Raw genomic sequence first — 25,381 nt, 5'->3', positions numbered from 1 at the left:
AAAAATACAAGTCATCACTAAAAAAAATTCTCAGAAGAGATTTCTTGAGCAGTGTGCCACCAAAAATGCTTGGTTTTTATATTAAAAAAAAAATTCCTACCCTCTTTGTAAGTCATCACCTATTTAATGACTACCTGTTGGCTTAACGATGAGGTAATTTAATACTTAGAGTAGAAATAAGTGTCTATGAGTATGTGAGAAGTTGTGTGTGTGTGTGTGTATAAAGAGACAAGACACAATTTGTGTTTCTCATCAAATCCTAAGAGAAGACAAATTCAAATACTTCTTGTTCTTTGTTTTTATTTAACTCAAAATAGCTAACAACAAAACATTTAAAAAATATCTCCCACACGTGAGTATTCAGTTATTTTTGGTTCATGACACTTGATTACAGAGTCCTCTGTTTCCAGCATGAAGAAATACGTCTGTCATAAATGTATCTCTCAAACTCTGCAGCACGCTTTAAACCTGTATATTGAGATCCTGACCAAAAACCATGATTTAGTTATTCATTTTGAATCCAAATATTTTTCTCCCACACAGAAGCTTAGTAACACGAATAACCATAAATAGGCTAGCTATTAATTAGTTTTTGATGAAATGCCCAAATACAGTACCTACATAAAGTTTGCATATATATGCCTTTGTCCTTTACGACTCAAAATATGAATGTCAGTGAGATGTACGGCAGAGTTAGATCAGTCATTGAACTTACATTAATTCCATATAGGAGGTCAGCGAGAAGGAAACAATAAGGAAAATAACAGTAAATCCTGTGAAAATCCCACCAGTTAAATGAATGAGTAAACCCCGAGGAGGGTTGGAGAACCTTGAGGAAACCAAGTGCTACCACGTGGTGTCTCCTCGGGCAGTCAGTTCACATCTGTCTCTCAGAAGACAAGCATCTTGCAGAACGGAGCATGATTCTAGTGTTGAAAGGTATGGAGTTTTATACAAAATTGCCCTAAACGAACACCAACAACGTCAAATGGTCTTCAATGGAAGAAACAGTCCTTTCTTCCAACGCAGGAGGAAAACCTGGTTGTGTTGGATGCACAGATTTCCAATATGGCGCCTTTGGAAACGTCTGTCGAGAAGACTCTCCACACTCCGTTTTATCGCACGTCCTGGCACTGGAAGCTAATCCCCAGGTACGATGCAACACCACTGCCGTGTGAATAGCAATGACATTTTAAAAAATGCCCTCACACTGTCAGCATAGTTTGATTTCCAGTTGAGTTCCGCCCTCACATGGAGCATAGCCTGTTTCTGTGATACTCTCACGATGCCAGCACGTAAGAACGTATCTATCACAGACTGAGAAAATCTCATGATGAGAAGATTAGTGTCTCCTAAAATCTGAACAACAACAACAACAAAAAGCTACCAAAGTCGATCAGCCTCAGTATGATTCAGGGTCAGACGTTCAATTAGCAAATGGCGCAACTGAAGCAGAGAGGAACTTTCGTTCCGTTACCCTCGCTGCCCCCAGCCACCTTCCACAGCCCTCTCTTCACCAGTTTCGAAACTGGCAGCTGCCTTTTACTTCTCAATCACTTGACCTTCACCTCAGGGCCACCCTGGTTCAGTTTCTATTTTTAAAAGCACCATTCTCATGGAAATGTCCCTGCCCTGAATTAAGCTGGGACTGTGAATTTTACCACTAGCTAGAGTCGTTATGTCAGAGAGTTTAGGTTAATTTGGTAGATATCGATCTCCGGGAATCCTGCTTCAGCTTCCTCGAGCCATGGAGGATGTCTACCTGGGCTGCAGATGAGGGTAAAATATCCCGTGGAGGACTCCTTCGATAACCACATTTGGAAAATCTGAAAAACAAAAGGAAAACGGCGTTTCTTATGCACAGCAATAAAACCCAACTGCATTTTGCAGGCTCCAACAAGGTGAGGCCCCCAGGAACTTAGGGACCCACGTCACCGTGTGCAGCCTGCCCTGTTCAGGACGCACTATCTGTCATGTCGCTTTGGCCGAAAGCCACTTTAGTGCACGACCAGGCTCTGCAGGAATGCACGGTGAGATTTGTAGCTTATTGATTTAAGGGATGTTCTAATGGTTAATGCTGCTAGGCCCCAGCTCTTTATCTGAATGTTTTCTCACAAGGAAGATGGATTACACTGGCGATTCAATTTCTAACAAAATCTCAATATACTTGAAGGAATTCCAAGATTTCTACTGGGAATACTTGGCTGCAGTTTTTCCATTGTGGTTTACAGCAGCGTTAGTCCAAGTTGTCTTGAGGATGGCCGTTCTGTTGCACGAACTTCCAGGGAGCGGGAGGAACGGGGGCCGTCTTCCTAACTTGAAAGGGCACAATTCTGACAAAAACCATCCTGTCAAACTGGAAAAATCAGCTACATTTTTAGAGGAGATACAAAGGAAACCCAGAGGTGTGTGTACACGGTGGCACATTCCAGTTATCAGAGCAGGTAAAATAGGAACGGATACCTTGCACAGGGGACCCCATCCATCACCCGGCCCAGAGGTGCAATTCCTCAACTTCCATCTGCACATAATTATGTCCAGGATTTACGCGAAAGCCCACCACTTTCAATAAATATAGCTATCATGTAAGGAAATTAGTTGGTCCAATACTTTCAGACAGAAACTAGCATGTTCACTTATTTATTTTTTTTAAAGATTTTATTTATTTATTTGACAGAGAGAGAGCAGGACAGCCCAGGTAGGGGAGCAGTAGAGGGAGAGGGGGAAGCAGGCTCCCCGCTGAGCGGGGAGCCCGATGCAGGACTCGATCCCAGGACCCTGGGATCATGACCTGAGCCGAAGGCAGACGCTTATGAACCCACTGAGCCACCCAGGTGCCAATGTTCACTTATTAATCCAACCTCTATTGAGTATCTACTATGTAACACTCGCAACGGAGGGCAGAAGGGTTCTCGGAGGAGTTGACCAGGTGGCAAACCTGCGGGAGGAGGGAGCCAGGAAGGTTCAAAGACCAGAACAGAGGCCAGTGTAGACAAGGAGCAAGGGAGGAGGCCTGAGGGCAGGAAGGTGCATGCAAGCCCAGGAATTCTGGCTTCGTCTGAAAGGCAATGAGAACTCCTGAAGGATTTTAAGCGGAGTGACACAGAACTGAATCGTGTTTGGCAAAGATGGCTCTGACTGCCATTCAGGGTTTACGGGGACAAGTTTAAAGCAGGGTGGGTTCCCTGTGATGAGTGAGGGATTTCAAAACCTGCCTGGAAGGCTGTTGTACACACTGGAGGGTGAAACAAAGCACGTGAACCTGAACTGGGCACATGGTAATTACCAGCTACCACCTCCTACCAACTACGGTCTAAGGTACTGGGACTGTAAGTAACAGTCCCTGCCCGCACCACAGAACCTGCACGCTAGTCAGGGAGATAAGCAAGTGAATACACCGGCAAAATATGCTTTAAAAATATCTCCAGGACATGAACAACTCAATTACTTTTGGGTGATGACACTCGACTTCTTAGTGTTTGCTTTTATACAGCATGAAACTACATAAATTTCCATAAAACATATCTTTAGTAATCTGTAACAGGACTTAAACTTATATATTTTGAACCCAATCAAACTCAATGATTTTGCTAAGTTCATTTTAATCCTAAAAGTGTTTCTTCCCCACTGAAGTGTACTGAAACCAAGAGCCATCAATGGAGATACTGATCAATTTTCAATTAGATGCCCAAACGGAACACATCAACATGCATACGCATATAGGCATGCATGCATTCATTTATTTACTTATTTATTTATCCTTTGCCACCCAAAATATAAAAGGTTTGAAGGTAATTTCATACATCATCAGCATATTCGGCTTAAATGGATTTAAGTAAGTTCAGCAAAAAGGAAAAAAAAAAGGAAAATGCTATTAATTACTCAGAATAATGTTACACCACCTGAATAGGTCAAGCCATGGTTTAAAGACAAGCGGAGGGGCGCCTGGGTGGCTCAGGTCATTATCAGGCTCTGTGCTCAGCACAGAATCTGCTTGAGATTCTCTCCCTCTCCCTCTACCCCTCCCTGCGCTCTGGCATGCCCTCTCGCCCTCTCTCCCTCTCTCCCTCTCTCAAACAAATAAATTAGAAAAAAAATAAGGGCAAGAGGAAAACTGAAGCAGGGCACAGGGCTTGAGGGTGAGGGGACAGAGGAAGGTGAGGAAAGACCCTGTGGGCAGGTACCAAAGGAATGAGGGGTAGCGGCCACCCGCAAGGGTGTCTGGGCAAAGGGCATTCCTGGCAGAGGGAAGATGGCAGGCCAGGGTGCTGTGTTTATGGTCCAGCAAGTGCTGAGTGTGAACCAGGGGCTGGAGACTCAGAAGGTGAACACGAGAGATAGAGAGAGAGAGAGAGAGAAAGGGAACAGAGTGTGTGATCACTACGGAAAAGGAAGCAAACGGGGGACTTGGATTAAAGTGAATGGAACAGAGGCGTTTTACAACAAGGTCCACCAACCAGGGGCCAATGAGGAGATTATCAGAGGTCATTTTTTTCTCACCTGTTCCCCTCCATTCTACACTTTGGATTTCGGCTTCATCATACATATGATTTTAATTCAATGTCCATTACTGCTTGAAAACTGCCCTGGCCTTTGTTGTCCACTGAGAGGGGATGACAAGGAATGTGATTTAGGAAAGGTTTACTTGTCATTTTTGTTGGTTTTCATTTATTTTGGTAAACATCCACTGTGGACCTTAAAGAAAAAGGCAATGGGATGGGGAGGGACTCTTGAGGGGCCCTTGAGAGCCCCTCAAAGGCTTTCTCAAGCTGCACCGGGAAGATGCAGAGGCATCACCATGTGGGGATGAGAAGAGGCTCAAGGACGGGAGGGCACAGCAGTGCCCTGAGGGGGAACGGAGTGCACGCCTCTGAGGCCCAGAAAGAACTCAGGGTGGCCGCCGCAGAGCGTGGGAGGGGGTCCTCTTAGAAACAGGAGCCGGGGCCAGAGCATCGAGGGCTGTGAGAGCCTGGTAAGAGTCGAAGCTCACGGAGAGGGTGGGGATGGAAACCCAAGACTGTGGCTCAGCTGTACACACAAGGTCATAAAGACCACTTAAGCAAGGAGATCATCCAAAGAAAGCAAAGGAGAAGACAAGAAGGTCTCCGACAGCCGGCTGGTGGGCCGCCCAGGATGGGCAGAAAAGCAGGAGAGTGGAAAAGCCCAGGGGAGACGGTGGATAAAAGGGTGGCTGAAGCTGATGGGAGGTTCAATGAAAGCTGGTGAAAAATACCCAGAGTGCAGCCATATGCAGATGCTGGGGACCAGAGCTGTTCTGAATTCCCCAGAGAAATCAAAACCGAGGCCAAAAAGCACCTGATCAGAGAAGACTGATTGTTAGCATCTTATAAGAGGATAGTGTCTGACTATCAGGACTGTAAAGCCAGACACACATCTGAGTTTGTGGGTGTCAGTTCACCTGTGAAGGTATTTCCATCATCAGAATCCCCTGCAAGAGTACCCTCCCCATTTTGTTAAGGGGCCTAAATAACACAAAAAAGTGATGCAAGTAGAATTTATCTCTCAGTTAAACGCCAAAGATCTTCAAGAACCTATCAGCAGTGTCATACTTGTAAGATAATGGGAATCTGATTTATGAAGGTGGGTTGGCCAAACTGCACAAAAATAGATCTGGTGACGGGCCCTTCCATACCCGGTACCATCCTGTCCATAAAACCAATGTTTCCTGTGTTCTCTTCAAACAGCAATCCCCCACTTGTGCAAGTCATTGTCCACGCCAATATTCTACCAGTGATACATACTTTTACCCTTTCTGGCTCCAGGTATTTGCCCCTGAAGTTCTTTCCCCCCAAAGTTCCTCCTGTTCTTTGTTGCCCAGCCAGGTGCAGAGCACATGCTGCTTAATAAGCTGGACGACTTGGACTCAGGGATCATAAGATATCTTCCCTCTTCCCTTAAGCACCCTGGCTATTGTACTTCACAACGATCATGCCATTCTCCACACATCCACAGGAACGTCGGTCCAGTGCATGCGATTTCTGACCATCCACAGTACCTGGAAAAAGCACTTGTAGAACCATGTTCAGAAGATAAAAAGAATGCCTTATAGAACATGGCCTATTTCCTCTAGCCTAGATTACATTCTGCATCTCTGTTAACTGTAACATTTTGTTACCCTAATGTCAACTAATATAATATGCATTAAAAAAAAAACCACAGTAAGCAAATGCTAGAGAAAGGCAATTATTCCTCACTGAAAGGACTATCTAGGAAAAAATACTATGAGAACGTATTCCAATATAGCAACAGCAGCTCTCTCGGATCAGGGCACCAGGCATGGTCCCTCCACGGAGCCGGGCTGGGTCCTGGCCGGCCTTCTTCATACTCTCCGCTAAGTCGCTGATCTCATTACACATACTGCTGCTACAGAACGGTCCCCTCTCTCTTGCTGGTGATAAGGTTTTATTGTCAGAATGCAGGAACGGTTTCAACAGATAATTTACCTACTGCTATTGAGTTGCTATGCTATTTAGTTACTCCCAAGAACAAGGGCTGAACATTCACTCTAGGTAAAGAGCACACGAGGAGAAATTAGGCACCAAGGGGTCTGCCCGCCATCAGCCATGTAACACAGGGCAAGTCAGGGACCTCCTCGGGCCCCCATTCTCTCATTAGCCAATGAGGATACCTACCCTGCCTATTTCATGAAGCCATTAAAAAAATTAGATGATAGAACGTCTGAGAATGTCCTCACGAAGAGGTGTAGAGCAGAACACTTTGAGAAGGACCCTGAGGAATTTAAATTTCTTGGCACAAAGAAAGGACCCAGGCTAAAATACTGATTACACTTATGCATAAATTCATTACATTTAAGTCTATAACTTCTAAAAATACACATTCGACCATCTAAGATGCTATAACCTAAATGGAAGTAAAGAAACACATGTAATATACATACACCGCTTTTGGGGAGAAAGCATTTGGAAAAAAATGAACCAGAATGAACCTTGGAATCGCACCTTAGCATCTGGATAAAAGCAAGCAGAGACCAAAACATAACACCACTGAAACCAAAAAACAAAAAACCCAAAAAGACAATAAATATCTTTCCTCCTTATTACTCTAATTCAAAGTTGCCTGGTAAGGGAGAAAGAAAAATTACATTTCGGGCTGAAAGGCCTGCCCCAATTAAAATTCTGAATGTCTCTTATACCAAGAGCACTGGTTTATTGGCAGATTATTAAGCCCTGGACCAATGTCACTCTGTTAGACCTGTATTAAAAACGTGGTTTATGTGGTGCAGGGTCAGATCAGTAAAGAGCTGTTAGCAGATGACAGGTTTGATTACCGCTGGCTGCAGGCAAGACGTATGGATCCCGGAGGAACAGCAGCACCGGCTGGTGGGACAGTTTGCTGGAAAGGTCAAGAACAGGCATGTCAGCATCAGGGGACGATGGTAAACAGAAAACACTACAAACTAGCTTTGAGGGGATCAAACTGCCGTGTGGGGACATCTCAGGGGTTATGTCTCTAACCGCGTGGGTGAATAATAGCGAACGGAGTTACAGGGAACACACGAGCACTGCGCTCACCTTCTCCACATTGCTTTGTGGAATTTGAAGCAGATATACAATCGACACAATAAATCAGTGCTGAAAAGTGCCGGGTTTGGGTTTTTTTTTTTTTAAACCTCATAGCACAATTATTGATAAAATAGTATTCTTATTACTTGCACAAAACAACATAGGGTTCTTATCCCTTCATTCCTAGATATAACCAGTTACTTCTCTAACTTCCTATCAAATATTTATAAATTAATTGCCTAACAAATATTTTCAAGAGGATCCTGACTTGATACACTTACACCACAGTAATCAAACACTTAACAAAACCATAGTCCTATTCCTGGTTTTATGTAACTCTTGATTGACTAGTTCTTACCTTGATCCTTCAGATTCCGTCTCATCAAAAGATCTAGAATTTTTTAAAAGAAGAAGAAGACCATGTAAGTTGGATGAATGCTGCTGCAAACCAAGGAGAAAAGAGCCAGTATTCTTAGAGTTCTGAACTGGGAAACATTTTGAAAGGAGTGGTGTCTTGACAGAGTCACAGCATGACTGATGCCTCATTCTAAAGAATCTTAAGACCATGACAGTCTTGAACTTCAATTTTCCTGAAGATCACTTACAAACCCGATGGTTTTACTTTTGGGCTTAGATTTTACTCTGTCATTCCCAAAATCTCCTCTTAAAAACATCCCTGTATAAAGCCCAACCTCCCGGGCAAACACACTCAAGTCAGAACAGGACACACAGACAATGCCTATTATTTGCTGAGCACGTGGGTAATCCTCGCTCTGGGGTGAGTGGAAAGTGGCCTTGAACAAACACTGCCAGTGAGCCGGCTGGTGTCTGCAGCCTCTTGTCGGGCAGAGGGCTGGGGTTTAACACGACTTTGGGTGTGGTCTGCACAAATGTCTTGGAGTTAGTGCATGTCCTTCCGGCGGCTCCGGAGGCAGCAAGAGGATGAACAAAACCCCTTCCCCTGCGTGGGTTTCCAGAGACTTTGTAATTATGTGTTCTCTGTAAATGGATTTAATATGTCAGGGGTGTTGCTGACTGCCTTCAGATGCCAGCTCAACCTAAGTCAGGTGCCCAGAGCTGGGCAAGCGACCTGTTTCGGAGTTCATTCTTCAGAAGAACACTTTCCAATTGCTGATGATATCAAATGTCTGCTTCCTCAGCAGACAGGAACTGGGATCCACAGCTCCACATTAGAAGGTCCTGTGGGAGAGGCAGCAGGACAGCAGGGAAAGAGTTCATGTGGGAAGGCCTGGGCTCTGCCAGGTACAAGGTGAAAAGATTTCGGGAAAGACACTTAATTCCAGCGTCTCAGTTTGCTCAAGTCAACAATAAGGGAGTTGGGTAAAATCATCTCTAAGGTCACTCACAGCTTTCAGATTATGTGACTGTATATGCATGGGCGTACAGACTTTGCTCAAGTACCCACAAATAAATATACTAGTCCCTCAATAAGCTGTCTAGATTCATAACATCACTCCATGAAGCAGCACAGTTTAAAAAGTCAATTCCTTAAGTCTAAAGCTGAGTTACTGAGCCTTGGTCATTTGGCCCCACTACAGGGAGGACTGCAGAGAAATTCCTTTGACTACAGGCAGGGGGCGAGGGAGAGCTGTCCCAGCAGAGAGAATGGGTGTGGCCAGGCTGGCCCTTCCAGTACCACTGGGGTTACTGGTTAGGCCAACAAGTAACTGTAGAGCTTCAAATACACGTCTGATAGGTGAACAACACTTCTTACCCACAACTCTCTGCCTTTGGTAGCGAGGGCAAATGTCGCACATTTAGGAAATCAAGGAACAGTTTGGGAAGCTCTTCATTTTCCAAGATGACAGCCTGTGAAAGGAGAAAAGAGAACTTAGTGAAATTTACTAGGCAATCAATAATCAAATGAATGACTTCAAAAAGTCATGACCGCCCATCTAAGTCCTTACCAGCACCATTCTTCACAACCTGTATGGGAGGCTGTGGTCCCCATTTCACCCCCCAAGAATTGAGGAAATAGGCATACTATTCTGTGTTGGCAAACACTCCATTTTCTCTCTCCTCCCATCCAACTACTACATGTCAGATGCTGACTAGGGGGGAAGACAGCAGGCCACCAGGCAGACAGAAGTCTTGCCTTCATGGAAATTCTGATCAGAGTATTTTAAAAACCTGGGAACACCAATAATACTGGTAAGACATGTGCATGAAATGTTCCTTATTGGGTGATAAAGTAGTCTGGGGATGTGCGTGCGTGCGTGTGTGTGTGTGTGTGTGTCTACAAGAGACCACTACCGTTTAGAAAACACTACACATGGCTTTTTTAACTGGAAGATTTAGCCAAGATCCCTCAGCTATCACCTCTTTCGGCATTAGGATCAACTGACATTTATTGCTATTTGGACAGCTCCACTTAAAGGGTCAGTAACAACTTTACCACTGAGTGTAAATCAGTGTATATACTAAGAAAAAATCTATACCGATCTTCCATTTAGGGAGCTGAGCTAAAGAGCTGGCATAATGGCATAACCATGTCCGTCCTCGCCTATCCGAATTACGCAGGGCAAGGAGAAATCGAATGGAGAACAAGAGAGTGCATTTTCATGGTATCTATCTTTAAAAAAGAGGGCCACAGTGTGTGAACTGATTAAACAGTTGCCCTTTCTTCTCACCCCCCACGCCCCCCCCTTTTTTTTTACAAAGACCATGGAAAAAACATCAAAGATAATCTCTGAAAGTAAGAGAATTATTCTCAAAGGTCATTTTTATCATGTACCATGGTTCTCCTCCTCACACATGCTGTTTAAAAAACAATGAGAAGGGATGGTGAGGTATCACCCACACAGCTGATCAGGAACAGCCATGCAACCGGATGCGTAAGGCACAAATGACAAAAGGTCAAATTCTGTATATTTTGAAATACGCAATTCTATATAACCTATTGGTTTTAGTCATAATTTACATACTGAGCATTCCCATTTCTAGCAGAGTTTTGAAACAGTTACCCAGTTCAGGGCATGTGGATGGAATGAGCAAGGCAGGCTGAGCCCAACCCTCCCGCCGTTCATTCCCTGGAGAGGAGGCATCTGGAAAGCCAGCCCTGTCTTGGTCTCTTCCTATTCCCTGCATAGCTGACTCTATCCACTGAGACTTAAGGAAAGTAAGTAGAAAGTAGAAAAACAAAAAATGCATAAAATAGAAAAAAGCTCCTCTTCCCAGAGGCATGCTTTCATTACTATTTTCACTGGCTTTCTAAATTTTCCTCTACTCAGGGAAATTTTGGGGGTGCCCATAAGGTCATTATTTCAGTGCCCAGGACTCAAAGATTGTACGAATCATTGTATATATGAAGCTCCAAGGAATTTTTGCCATAAAGGAAATTGTAATGATTATCTCCATGTTTTTAGACATCTGTTTAAGAGAATGATATAATACTTATTTGAAGAATAAAGCTTAACGTTTTAACAAATACAGAGCTGTTCACCCAGGCAACAGTTTTAATTATGTGTACAAGTGGTAGTTTCAGATTAAAAAAAAATGGGGGGGTTAACACTCTTATCTCCACCCCCACCTTTTAAAATAAATTAAATCAATAACAAGTGTGGGACACTTTTAATGACCTGAACTACTTAATTTCCAGGGTATTTAGACATGTCATCCATCACTGCAGTATGGAGGAAGACATCTCTTGAGTGTTCAGGGGGTTAGTTTGGTTTTATTAATGCAAGATTTAGGGAATTTTAACAAGGTGAATTGTTTATTTGCCTTGACAGATTGGCTTACAATGCACTGGCTACATCTATAGCATGATCATTAATGACAAAAGACAGGCAAAAAGCTGTTTACACTGCAACACCAGGATGGGAATTAATCCTGTCCAGCCTCCCCAAACAGAGCACTCCAAAGAGATGATCCCATATTTTTTAGGTAAGATATACGGGCAAAAAAAAAAAAAAAAAAAAAAAAGGAATATAGAAAACTCCAGAAATTTGTGAGCATTTTTGTTAAATGTTTCCTGAAAATTCTCAAATAGTATTTTTTATGAAAGAGTCACCAATATGGATTTCAGGATTTACAGTTGTAAAGAAAGTAGCGTTTGGGGGTTAGTTAAGCATTCAGTTATGGGGTGGCAAGATTTCCTAAACTCTGCGAAGGCTTGTAAGAAAATCATTAATGCCTAAGTCCAAACAGAGACAGAGTGTAAATATGGTAGAATTTACCTAATTTAATATGTACAAGTGAAATGACTGTCACTGATTAGTACAGAGATGTACAAGAGAAATTACATTAGTTTAGCCAAATCTTTCGGTTCATACACACATGATCTCACTCCCTGAGCAACCCAACAGTGATGTGAGGCTGTCCCATTTACATCTTCTCCTGCTTCTTTTTTCTTTTCTTTTCTTTTCTTTTCTTTTTTCTTTTCTTTTCTTTTCTTTTCTTTTCTTTTCTTTCTTTCTCTCCCTCTCTCTCTCTCTCTCTCTTTCCTTCCTTCCAAGTATTTTATTTATTTATTTNCTCTCCCTCTCTCTCTCTCTTTCCTTCCTTCCAAGTATTTTATTTATTTATTTGAGAGAGACAGAGATAGCGACAGAGACCATGAGCAGGGAGGAGACGGAGAGCAGGCTCCCCACAGAGCGAGGAGCCTGATGTGGGGTTTAATCCCAGGACCCTGGGATCAGGACCTGAGCCAAAGGCAGACACTTAACCGACTGAGCCACCCAGGAGCCCCATCTTCTCCTGTTTCTTGAGAAGCTTTCACTCAAGAAGGTCTCTCCTTCTTAAAGCTACACCCTGGGCCATTCCACCTTCTTGGGATCCCAGTCTGGTCTAAGGACCTAACTTTAGTCAACAGGTAAATGAATATATTTAAACATATAATAAATAAATAAATTTTATATAAATAAACAAATATATTAAAAATATATAAATTACATTTGAATATCAGATCATATTTCCCCATTGTTTTAGCTTACTTACCATGATTTTTGATTAATCTTCAATGGTTAGTCATTCCCATTCTTTAGAGAGGCAAGGTGGTGTGGTAGGAGGTATGGAGCTTTAGTACCAGAGCTGGGTTCCAACAGCCCCCCTGGCTACCTCATGGCGTTAGTGGGAGAATAAGATGATGTCCTCAAGTGTCTCTGGCAGACAATTAGCATTCAATAAATGTTCACTGTTTCCTTACAATCTCTTCATTCTATCAATCCCCAGCAACCTATTTTATTGGTTTTGGAAGTTTAGATTATTGTCCATCTAGCAAACAGGGCTTCTTAACCCTCTATGATTCATGGATCCCTTTGAAAAATGGATAAAAGCTGAGAGTCTTGCTTGCTGAAAAATATGCATCCAGATATAATTGTGCTGACAGTGGCAGGGGGTTCACAGGCCCCTGACAGCCCCGCCAAGGACACCTGCTTTTAGCTCCAACGTAACAGTAATGCTGCTGGGCACACTCTTCATTTGGCCTGGCGCTTGAAGCCTCGCTGTCGGGCCTGTGCTGTATGCCAGCTCCCCGAAGGACGCGCCGGCCTTCTTGTTTTAGTTTTCTACCTCTTTGTCAATTACAACCCCACTGGAGTGTGTGCTGCCTTGCGATTGGAATTCATTAGTGCTTTCAGCTCTGGGCTGTGGTTGAAAATATTTGTCTGGCAGGGAGGCTACCGGGCTGGAGGATTCTTTCTGGGAGGTCAAGATCTACTACTGCATTGAATTTAGACAGTCGATCATAGTCATGGCTTATGTGCCTAACATATGAAATTCCAGAATTTAACAATCTGTAGGGTTGACGGTTCCCAAAGTTAGCAAAACATGGAGGAAAATATTATTTAAACTCTATCACTGCTGGGTCAGAGTCCAGCTGAGGAGGCATGAGTGAGTACCTTACATTCGTGAGGAGAGGAGGATTTTGAAATGCAGTTCAGGGATGGGTCCCAGACCATCTAATCAATTAACTAATAACTCTGATGGTAGAGTTCTGACACTAGAGCCAAGTTTGGACACATGGCTGGGCAATTAATTTATGCAGTAAAACATCAGAATTTAAAATGAATATGACAGATTAGAGAGAAAGTTTAAAAAATCCCATTAAATTAAATTTTACAGGTATAAGTCCTGAGTCAAATACTACAAGAGGCAGAATTAACTACCCAGACGTAAGATGAAGAGTAGCTGTTTATATGCAAGAGCTGTTGGTCTCAAGTGGTAGGTCAGCAAAAGTGTTGTTGCCAGAAGGTTTATAAAAGGAGCTGAGCAATCCTCTTGCTCTACTTAATGCAATACTATCTAGCCCCCAAAGAAAGAGAAATAAGAATGAATGCAGAAAGGCCTACAGGTGAACAATGAAAATGAATAAAAGATTCAAAATTGTTTCCATAAGAAGAGATCGCCCAATAGCAGGTACCGAGCACGGAATGAGATGTTGCAGGGCCCAGGAGTGTGGTTGTTTAGTTAACTAATTTTTTTTTTAAGGAGGGTGGAGATTTTCAAAGCTGTTGGAACAGTAAGAAAGGACTGTTCTAACCAGCAGAGAAGGTGTCTATCTCTAACTGAAGCCAGTGCAAAAAAAACCAAGCAAAAGTGGCCTATGTATGGGAAAAGCCTGAATTGCAAGAACTTCTAGAAAAGCCTGGGCTCTGAATGTCTTTTAGTTGCTCTTTGATACACATGCAGATGGGAGAAGCTAGAGAATTAACAGAAGAATGCATCAAAGAAATTTCCATGCAATTTATCACTTGGGAGTAATGTAGACTAAAAAGCAGGTTATTATTAAGATGCACATGAGAAATGGGGTTAAACAAAGAACTGTAACAAGTGTGTGATATACTATGTAACAGACTGTTATTACTGTATCCAGCTCTGATAAACATTAAAACTGGGAAAATGTACCTTGTAAGAAACAAAAAATAATAATTATTATTCTTTATACAGTGTTACTTGCTTTCAGGATAATAAATGACTTTCCTTAAAACACACCAGATATTCCTTCAGAAACATCACTCTAAAAGAATGGGGAGAAAAAACTTCCTGGTCCACAAAAACATTTACAAAAAATTGCTTGGATGGGGGCAGAAAAACAACAGCAGTTCTACCAGCATCCCCTGCAAGCTCAATGTTTACTCGAGGAGAAATGTCTTTTTTATTGAAAAGGTGCAATTATCATCATGTAACACAAATCACAAAATCCCGATTTTTCTACCTTATCAGCTTTATAAAATCACGTTCCCAAAGGATACCATTGATTAGTTGCACATGTTCTTTCTGTGACATCCCAAATACTTAATTGTCAGTTATCTTTTCTTCTTCAGTAAGTAAAATGCAGTCACAAAATTACAGAGGGACCTGTTCTGCCTTAACCTTCGCTAGATGCCATCATGCAGTGGAAAACACTGGTAAAATATCACAGGATAACGCGGTCCGACAAGGGAGACATATAAACACTGTAATGATTTCCCACGAGTTTCCATTTTAGAAAATTGTCACTAAGGCGAGCATAAACGGTGACACATCTCCACCGAGGACACGGTGAAATCGAACGCTGGCATTCTAGTTAGGTCCAAGCCTACCCAGCAGCCAATTATAACAGAAACGGAACATCTTGTTGAAAACTTGGACAAGACCACTTTGCTAACCTTCCAAGACGGCTGCACAAAGCTGCATTGTTTTCAGCGATTTGATCCTTTTATTCTCTCCTCAAAACAGTAAAGGAAAAAAAAAAAAAAAACCAACAGCGCACATTTCTGCCCCATTGTCTATCAAGGTCTGTTATAGACTGTGGCGAACCTCTCTGTCACAACAGCCAGCGGGCTTAACTAAGGAGGTTTTCAGGAGTCTTTCAGGCCCTGTCCCTCTTCCATCTCGTTGGGACTGAAATGCCCGATGGTTGGGGTGACAAAGTTCATGACGGTTTTTCCTCTGCCCACCAGGAAAGATGCTTCATGGCATGCCTACTTCAGAGGTGCAGAGAAGAACAGAGAGGGAGAAAATCGATGCGTTCTCACCGCAGTAAGTGGGCGGCAGTGTCCCTGTCCTCGGGGACGGAAGGCTACCAGCGCACAGAGCCTTTGCAGTCCTCAGGCTTCTGCTCACCCCTGCCCCAGCTCTTGCTCACAATTTCACAAAATGAGCCACAGGAAGGTTATCAAAGGAACACTTTAAACAAGTCAGAGGACCACCTAAAAAATATCAATCAGATGTGTGTCTGAAGAACCCACCGTACCTAACGCATCCTTCCTTTTGTGCGTGACACCATTCTCAAAACGCACCTAACTCCATGCCTGAAAATAAACTGCACGATTCAAAGAATTCAAACGGACAACTGCTAGGGTTTCACGGGGCTTTATACGCTATCTTGCAAGGAATCTGAGAATCCGCACGAAAAGCTGAATGCTGGCAACGGCCTACTGAAAATGGTATTAAAACAAAAAGTCTGTGAAAAGAAATACCGTGATACGGCCTAAGAAAGATTTGAAGGAAGAAATACCATTTCTGATAATATAGCTAAATAGACACAACTAATCGTGTAACAAGAGAAACTGAAACATCAACCATCTTTTGAGCTACTTTAATATCAAGATTTATGTTCTGTGTATTTCTGGAATATTTATCTAACACCCACTATGTCCAACCACTGGTACAATGGTTGGCCAAACAAACATGGTTCTGCCCACCTAGGACGTACCGTCCAGTGAGGAAAATGAATGGTGTTCAAATAATCACGGTCATGAATGTGGAATTACAAACTGAAGCGAGGACTTTGCAGTTAAGTACTAGCTGTGTTAAGTGTTAGTAACAAAGCCCCCTTACTAACCTCTGTGGTGAAGAATGCTTCCCTGGCAAAGTGATTCTGGAACTGGAAGAAGAATGGCCTGATGGGTAGAGGGAGTGGGATATTTCAGACGCAAGGCATAGAAGGCTCAAAGATGGAAGCATTGGTGGTATTGAAAATACCACTGCAAGTGTGGCTATGCCTGAGAAGACAATTCAGCCACGCCGGAGAGGCTGGGTGGGGCTTCTGGGTGACATCAAGGATTCTGCCCTTTCTCCTCCGTGGATTTAGGGGCAGTGAGCGGTGTTAGAGGTAAGTGGAAGCTGGGGGATCTAGGTACACATGACATGATCTGACTGATACGTTGACTACGAGTGAAACACCAAGAATGCCCCTCGGACCCAGTGACCATGCATTAAATCCTCTCTCTGGCTGTCTCTAAACCGCTTCTTAAGCCATCGAGTTAATGCTAATGACTCTGTTTTCATTTCTACTGGTTCTTTTCCATATCGGCCTGGTCTGTTTTTCTTTGATGCCTGCTCTTTTCTTAGGCCTTCATCATTACAGACATTGATTATTTTTGGTTTTCATCAAATTGTCCTTTACTTGAAATTTGTGGGGTTTAACCTGCTGTTATGTGTCCACACTGACTCCCCCGCAAAGCTGTTTATTTTCTTCTGTGTTCTGTAGTTTTGGTTCATGTGCTCATCTCGGCAGGGCTTTATCTGTGGGACAGGTCAGACCAGGTTCAAAGTATATCCTTTCTGAGTGGTTTTGGTCCTGCTCCTAGGAAACAGATCCCTGACTGGGATCCCCGAGATACAATCAGCAGTGAGCCAACGATTATGCTGACTTTTTAGACTGGAAGTTATGAGACCCTGCAGATACTGAAAATATAAACCTTAAACTCTCATAAAACATGGCTGGGAAGCACGAGGAAGACTTCTGCCCATGCTCAGTGTATTTTAACTTGGCCAGTGGTCTCTAAAGTAGGTTAGAAGCATGTGGGAAATTAAGCATGATCACCAACTATGATTCAGGAAAACAGGCATTAGAATTTCTATTTATTTTAATTTAATTAAGCAATCTATCCATTCTAATTTTTGATGTATGCATTCATAAAGCAGCACAGGTATATAAGTTATTATTAAATGTACATATACTGGAGCATGATGCCTAAATATTTTTCTGATAAGGATCCTGGGCCAGGGGACCCAGCCCCTAACTATAGAGCACAGTAGAGCTTGTAAGAGGCAGTGAGAAAAAAATCTATCCGAACAACACTTTTGAAAGTGTCTACTTAGCTTATCTTTCACTAAGAGTGTGGATCCATTAATGGAAATGCCCTTCCCACCTCTTTTCAACTGGCCAACTCCTACCTGGCCTTCAAGTCTCAGCTCAACCATTACCTCCCTTAGGAAACTTTCCCCAAACCCTCTATGGGCTAAGTTATCTTTGTGGAAAAACAAAACCAATTCATGTGCTGTGATGATTAATAGTGGACTGAGTCATACTAACTTTCCAGAATTTTAACCTACCAAATAGGGAAATTTTCAAAGTCATTTAAAACTACAATAATATTTATTTAATGCCAAGCTCTGTGCCAAGCTCCTTATCTTATTTGATTTTCACAATACTCTGAGACACTATCATTATCTAAATTCTATCGATGAAAAATTGGGGGCTCACGAAGGCTAAGCACCTGTGCAAATTTCTCAGAGGGCAGAGGGGCACTATGGCTCAGATGATGTCTCCGTTCAGTCATTCATTCATTCTATAAATATTCACTGATATTTGCTGCATGCACAACAGCACTGTGCTGTTCTTTTCCTAATGATTTTTTTTCCTTACTGATTCACTGGAATCCTAATCTTTCCCAATATATATTTTCCCACTGTATTTATAAATTTAATCTTTCCCATAGATAAATTTAAAGGAGCCAATGAAATCAACTCCCTTAAAACACATTTCTGATTTTCCTTGGATTTTACATAGATCTTAACATCTCAACTAAGACTTACAAGTATATAAAAACTCTAAGAAGAAAGGCAATAAATTCCATTAATCTCTGCCCTATAAACAATAACAACAAGCAAACAAAACCTGAAAAAACAAAAGCACAATCCAAAAGGATCTGGCCTCATAACACTTCAAAATCTATTTGACAATTTCTGACCAACTCCATTCTTTTTTGACTGCTGAAATACTTTAAAGCAACATTGTATGCACTTTGGATCCAATTACCTAATTATATGTTGAAAAACAATGTGACTGAATGACAGATTACAGATAACACCAGAATTTTATGAGGCATTTCCCTGATGATCCAATAAAAACAAAACAAAACAAATACAACAAATTCTAAAAGCAATTATAAACTAACTTCTTACCTCTAAGGCACAAGTTAAGACCACAAAAATTACGAACACATTTGAATAAAACAGTGTATTACAAAGCAAACCAAAACTGATTCAGGAATTCAAATAATGGGGGTGGGGGTGGGGGTTCGAGATTCATTTAAATACAAGTCATAGGACATGCTTATGGAATGTGATCTTATTACTTTAAGGAAGAAATAGTAATCAGAACTGGGCTGGTAAAATGTTGGCTGGAGACTGCCTCAGGAGACTGGTTTTTAATGAAAGATTGTATTACAATTAGCATAGCCTCTGCATATGGATGAATTGATGTTTTTAAAGTGTTTGAAGAGCTTGAAAACAATCTGCTCCCTTCCATGTTCCTCCCAGCACCTAGTTCACCCCTCTGATTTCTTTAGCATTCTCCTTCTTCACGTACTGTTACCGCTGAGCCAGCTCCAGCACTGCTGAGTTTCATGCGGGGTAGTCACATGGATCAGGGATTCCTAAGCCTACAAGTTCCTTCAGCACAGCAGTTAATACACAGGGTACCGGGCAAGTATCTTTTTCTGGTGTGTGTGTTTACATGAGGACCCCTAATGCCATTTTACAGCTGCCAAATTGTCAGTATACTGCACTGAAAATGCTACAGTTACTGTGTTACAGTGAATGTTTCACGGGAATTTCAGACCCAGGGATGAGCAGGGTGTCTGGTGCACGGCGCTGAGTGGGAACACTGAGTGGAAGGGGCTGGAGAGTGAGCAGAGACTACTTGAAGATGCAGGAACGAGTCCTGAGAGAAACGACACAAACAATGGAAGGTGGCCCTTGTGGAGACGGTTCCCAGGTCTAAAGTTAAAAACACACCCAGTCAGCAAATAATAAAGAAAGGGGGAAAGAGGCCCTTGACCTCTTGGCTGCAACAACAACAAAAAATGTGGTCAATAGAAGTGCTCACCTAAAACACTCTGGTGGGTTAATAGTAGCCCAGCGGGACTACACCAAGGATGACGGAATACAATAGCAACAAGAGGAGAAAGTGGGCCTATATGTACACGGGTGTTAATCATTCACAGGATGTCCGAGTAGGACCCCCATCTCTGAGTCCATGGAAAGAACTTATCTATTCTAGCCCTTTTCCCAATCTAACACCAAGAGAAATGCTCCCATGTCTTGGAACTAAATTACAGATGTTGATTCAGGGACTCAGACTCAACAATGAACATGGACCCCTTCCTGGAGGTTTTCACATACAGCAGGCTCTTTCTGATAAACTCCCAGGTATCCCCAGGAAGTAGACAGAATGCATGCATGGAAAGCTACTCTACACTTAGACAGAAACACGAAATCTCTGCTCAGTCTTCTGCCAACGGAGGCTGTGGTTCAGACTGTCAGTTGCTACCCAGGATCCATTCTTTTTTGTTGGGGTGTGTGTGTGTGTGTGTGTGTGTGTGTGTGAGACAATTAGCCAAGGTTAAAAAAGCAGACAACAATAACAAAAAACCATCACAACACCCTGTCCCCAACATTTTCCAAATTCCCTTGCCATGAGACACAGATACGGCCACTAAGATGTCAGTGGAAGTTACTGGATGGGAAAGATCCAAAAAGTTGCCCAAAAGTGAATGGTCAGTCTCTACTGGCCCTCCCTCATCTTTTTGTTCATCTCTCTACCCGTTTTCTCCCTCTTCTTGTTGGAACATGAGCATGACCTCTGAGTTCAGCTGCCATCTTACGATCATGAAGGAGAGGCCAAAAGAATCAAAGAGATGGAACCCCTGATTATCTTGAGCCACTGAGCCCAAACCCACAATTATCTACTACTGGTAGTGCCTGAGAAATAATATGCTTGAGAAAGATAAACCCCACTTCTAGTTCAGCCCTTTTATTTGGGCTGATATCTGTGGTAGAACACAGACCCTTATTGATAGAAGCCTCTTGCTTCTACAGATCATAAAGTCCTATTTTTAGCCCACAGAACAGAGTGCTGGGTAGAATACTTTAAAGGAGAGAGAGAAGAAAAGAAAAAAAAATCCAACGCTGCTATTCTACCTTTAATTTATCACTTCAATACTGAATAGAAAAGGAAGAAAAGAAGAAAGGGAGGAGAAACAACCAAGTGACACTGATATTCTATTTTTAACTTACGACTTTAGAGAAGTCCATACCATAAAGAACAGCCTATGAAAAATGAAAAAGCAATTAGGCTCACACATATATTGCGCAATCTATAAAAAGCAAGAAAAAGGACCAATATATGAAAAACATGTCCGCCTAACACAGCAGGTGCCAAGAACACATATTATGGAACAGGGAAGAAATCAAGCATATACCTAATGAGATGAAACTAGACAAAGAAAAAAATGTAAGCTGATTATCCAGAAAAATATCCTACCAAATTGGGTCTATTAAACAAATCATAGACACTATCCCTGTGGAAATGGAAAGCGTTTCATTAAACTTATTTTACAAAGGATTGTCCAAATCATTGTAGAATGAGCCACAGGGAATAATTTAGCATTGGCTGGTGGAAGAAAATACAATTCTACTTAAACAGGTCCTTTTAATCACAAATTTTATGATCTTTTAACAGCTTTCTATTAAGAGCAATTAAAGGAAGATAGTAAAGGTTTACACGAATACTCTAGCAAGTTAAAATGACTACATACGTCTTTGAGCAGTTTATATCTTCAAGATCTTAGCTAAGTTTGAGGGAGAAACACTAATTTATTTATTTTTTTTTCAAGAAGAAGAGGAAGAAGAAGCTGAAAGTTATTTCTCTGGTGTCCAAAGATAACACTTTTGCATTCATTTCTTTCTCCCTGTCCATGTCTTGTGCCTGACACGCAGGCTGCTGAGAAGCCAGACATCAGCGGGGTAGGTGGAGGAGAGGAGAAACACAACGGTGGGGGAGGGGGGCAAATACAACAGAGGGACCAATGCAGACAACCTAGATACGTTCTCAGTCCTATGCACTAACCACACTAGTCGACCAGACCAATCATCCCAGGCTGTGGTCTACTCCACAACCCTCACCCCCAGTCTGCCTCAAAGGTGTTCCGGAAAAGAAGCTAGAGAGGTATGTGGGAGCAGCTGACAGGCAAGCTCCCATTTTTCTGTAAAAAAAAATCTTTTGGGTGTGTTTCCACAAGGTTCAGCTAGGTGTGATCACCTGGGGGCAGCCAACGATCAAGGGAAAACTATACCCATTATTTCACAGTGAGAAGTGAGAGCAAGGTAGTCCCAGTTTACAAGGACCGTATGCACTTCTAAACATGTATCTACCTAAATGGCTTAAAATTCATATTAGGTAAGTTTCTTGGGTTCTCTGTGCTTCAAGAGGGCCAATAACACGTCTCAGACCTTGTAGTCATGTTGAAATAAGATGCATGCCCAAAAAGAAACTGCTGCAGAACCTGATATATCGTAAGGTTCTAATAAATATTATTATTTATTATTATTTCTTAGTAGTAGTAGGAGTAGAAGATGAACAAAAACAATCAGTGATACAATGATTTATAAGAAATACAGATTTAATATATACATAATATATATATATTCATCTTATACTCCTACTTTGTATGACCAAATATATATTTCTTAGATATATTTGGTCTTTATCCATAGTTCCTGAAAATGCTTTAGAGCCATAAAGTTGAAATGGTTGTCCTGTTATCAATGAAGGTGAATTTTGGACCCTCCCGAGGTCAGGGGCCAGTTGCCGGGAAGACCAACCAGATGATCAGAGGGTTGGGACTTTCAGTGCTACCCCCCAACCTCCAGGGAGGGAAGAGAAGCTGGAGGTTGAATCAGACAATGGCCAAGGACTTAGTCAATTCTGACTATGAACTGAAGCCCCCATAAAAACCCAAGAGGACAACTTTTCAGTCCTTTTGGGACAGCTTCCACACTGGGGGAACCAGAACTTCCACGTGCCACCGAGCTGGCTCCAGGCTCCACGAAGATTGAGATCTCGCCCTACACATCTCTTCATCTGACTGATGATGGGTAGCCCTTATCGTATCCTTTAGTAAGCTAGGAACTGTGTTTTCCTGGATTCTCTGAGCCACTTTAGCAAATTAAGAGAACCTAAGGAGGAGGTCGCTGGACCCTCTAATCTGTAGCCGATCACTCAGTAGTATAGGTAAGAGCCTGAAGCTTGTAACTGATGTCTGAGGTATGCGGTGGGGCAGCCTTGTAGGGCAGAGTCCTTAAGCTGTGGGATTTGATGGTGTCCCTGGGGACGTAGCGTCAGAACTGAGTTGAGTTGTAGGGCACCCTGCCAATATCTGAGAACTGTTTGGTGTTGTGTGCAGTGAGAACCCCCTCCCCTACGTTGGAATTGGACCTGGGAACTCTAAAAGACCCTTACAGAAGCTAATTAATTGAAATCGCTGATTTAAAGAAAGGAAACACCTTCTTACATGGTTTTACTTGTGTTATTATTTTTAAAAGCTTGTGCTTTGTATGTAATCCAACTATGTTGTAACTTTCTGGCCTCTTAATGCATGCACGCACACAGGCCAAGTATTTGTTCTAAGGAATTTCTATGATTTCTATGCAGAACTCATTTAGTCGGACCTTCAAAGCATTATCGCTATGGGCCAGTAAGCTCGCACACAAACTCGCGCTGCTTTACAGAGCACTTTCGTGCAATGGTGTCGACCCTCTACTATGCGTGGGACCTCTAATCCATTGATCCAGGACTTTCTCACTTCCATCAGCCCCCTCTGACTTTTATGCCCTCCTTGTTCATCTTAAGATTCCATGATCTACCATCATCATCAGTTCCCTAAAACACCTACAACCCCATGACTCCGCCTCCCTCTGTAGTACTCAGGACACCACAGTTCTGGTTGAATCCTAGTATCTCTTACCCATGCCTCAGCCCAGATGCTAAACACCGCAAGAAAACCACATAATACCAACAAATCGTTTTCACTTTAAATTCAAGCTCTTACCCACAGAATATGGTCTTGCTACCCTTCTCTAGAACAGTGGTCCCCACATTTTAGCCTGCAGCAGAATCACCTCAAAGTCTTGTTAAAACACGGATTGCTGGGTCCCACCTCTAGACTTTCTGATCCAGTAGGTTTGGGGGTGAGCACTCAGAATTCACATTTCAAAAAAGCTTCCGCATTCTCAGGTGATGTTGATGCTGCCAGCCGGCTGGCCAGAAACCGACTCTGAGAACCACTGCTTTAGAGGAACCACCTCTCCCCATTTCATACCTTCTCTTCTCTTTGAATCTCCCTGAGCCCTTCCTCCACCCTCCCTCACAGCTGATAACCATTCTTCACGCAGGCTTTGGTGGGAATTCAGAAGCCACCAGAGCTGATGTCCCTTATCTTCACCTCACTCACTCCATCTACACTTCTCTTCCATCAAACTCTCTTTCTTCCTGTGTGTTGGTGGGAAAAGTACCCCTTCTTAAATCAGAGGTCAATTCCTCTCGTTATGATCTGGCTCTCAGTCCACTTCTGGACTTTCTGAAGCATTTGCTTCTTTAGTTATAGCCCTTCTCTCCTCTGCATATTCGTGATCTAATTCCTTCCTCCCTTCCATCACCTTCGCTGAATCGTTCCTATCCACATATAAACATACTGTAATATCTCATTTTAAAACAACAGAACAAAACAAACCACAAAAAACCCCTCAGAGGATATAGCTTATTTTTCTGCTTCTTTTCATGGCCAAAGTTCTCAAGAATGTTCTGCAGATGTTGCTTTCCCTTCTTATCTCGGTCCATCCACTACTCCACCCTCCAGAAACTGGCTTTGGCTTGCACCACTCTCCGCTCCTCAAGATCACAGATCTCTTCCCCATTGCTAAACCCAACGGCCACTTTTGTCCTGACCCCACTGAACTTCTGGGCAGCCAGCACTGCACCGCACAACCACTCACCCACTTTCCTTGGTTTCTGCAACTCCTCTGATGTTTCTCCTATCTTATTTTTACCCTCTTTTGCTGCCTCTTCCTTTTCTACCTGACGTTGAAATGTTGGGATTTTCCGGAGTTTTAGCCAGCAGCCTCTGCTCTCCCCCACACTCTCCCCCTAACCGAGCAGTCCCAACTGCCACGGATTGTAAGACCCTTATGGTGATGAGGTACAAATTCACTTCTCCAGGCTGGTCCAAAGTAGAACCTGGTATTTCCTTTATTTAAAAAAACAAAAAACAAAAAAACAAAAANCCCACCGCCACCCTCTCCTCCACCCCCTTCCTCCGCTCAGCAAGTGACAGCACCATCTACCCAGCCGCTAAAGCTGAAAGCTTCCTTTCCCTCAAAGGCACATTCAGCCTTTCATGAGCATCATCCGGGGCTCCTCTGCCACTCACTCATAAAGCCGCAGCCACCGTGGTCACCAGGGCCAAAATGTGCCTCCACCCCTTCCGCCCACAGCCCCTGCCTGGGCTGCTCCCTCGGCCTTCTGCGCATGCTCAACATGATGAACGCTCCTCAATCCTTTTTTTTTTTTTTAAACAGATTTGTTTATTTTAGGTGGGGGAGGGGCAGAGGGAGGATAGAGAGAGAGTCTCAAGCAGACTCTGCACTTGAGCATGGAACCCAAGGCAGGGCTCGATCCTACCATTCTGCAGTCACGAGTGGACGCTTACCGACTGCCCCACCCACGCACCCCAGGCTCCTCTGTCTGAGGTCTCCCTGGACGTGTGGGACCCCCCAAACCCAAGCACTCTCTCTGACTCTCAGATAACTATCTTCTGGCTCCCTTA

The 25,381-nt window shown here is 42.8% G+C and overlaps 1 protein-coding gene across 3 annotated transcripts in view; it reads right to left on the bottom strand.

Moving 5' to 3' along the window:
* Positions 1-289: 289 nt before the first annotated feature.
* The window catches only part of SNX24 (sorting nexin 24), a 150,198-nt gene continuing 125,106 nt past the window's right edge, over positions 290-25,381 (bottom strand). For all 3 annotated transcript variants that reach the window (XM_034655921.1, XM_034655922.1, XM_034655923.1), the window contains exons 4-7: positions 9,280-9,374; positions 7,903-7,935; positions 7,310-7,374; positions 290-1,826 (exon numbers count right to left, since the gene is read on the bottom strand). In XM_034655921.1, the coding sequence (XP_034511812.1) occupies positions 1,759-1,826; positions 7,310-7,374; positions 7,903-7,935; positions 9,280-9,374 (261 nt within the window). In that variant the 3' untranslated portion in view covers positions 290-1,758. The remainder of the gene's footprint in view (positions 1,827-7,309; positions 7,375-7,902; positions 7,936-9,279; positions 9,375-25,381) is intronic.

This window comes from Ailuropoda melanoleuca, chromosome 3 (assembly GCF_002007445.2).
Source record: "Ailuropoda melanoleuca isolate Jingjing chromosome 3, ASM200744v2, whole genome shotgun sequence".
In the NCBI taxonomy this organism is placed as follows: domain Eukaryota; kingdom Metazoa; phylum Chordata; class Mammalia; order Carnivora; family Ursidae; genus Ailuropoda; species Ailuropoda melanoleuca.
This window is presented reverse-complemented; position numbering and strand designations above follow the sequence as displayed.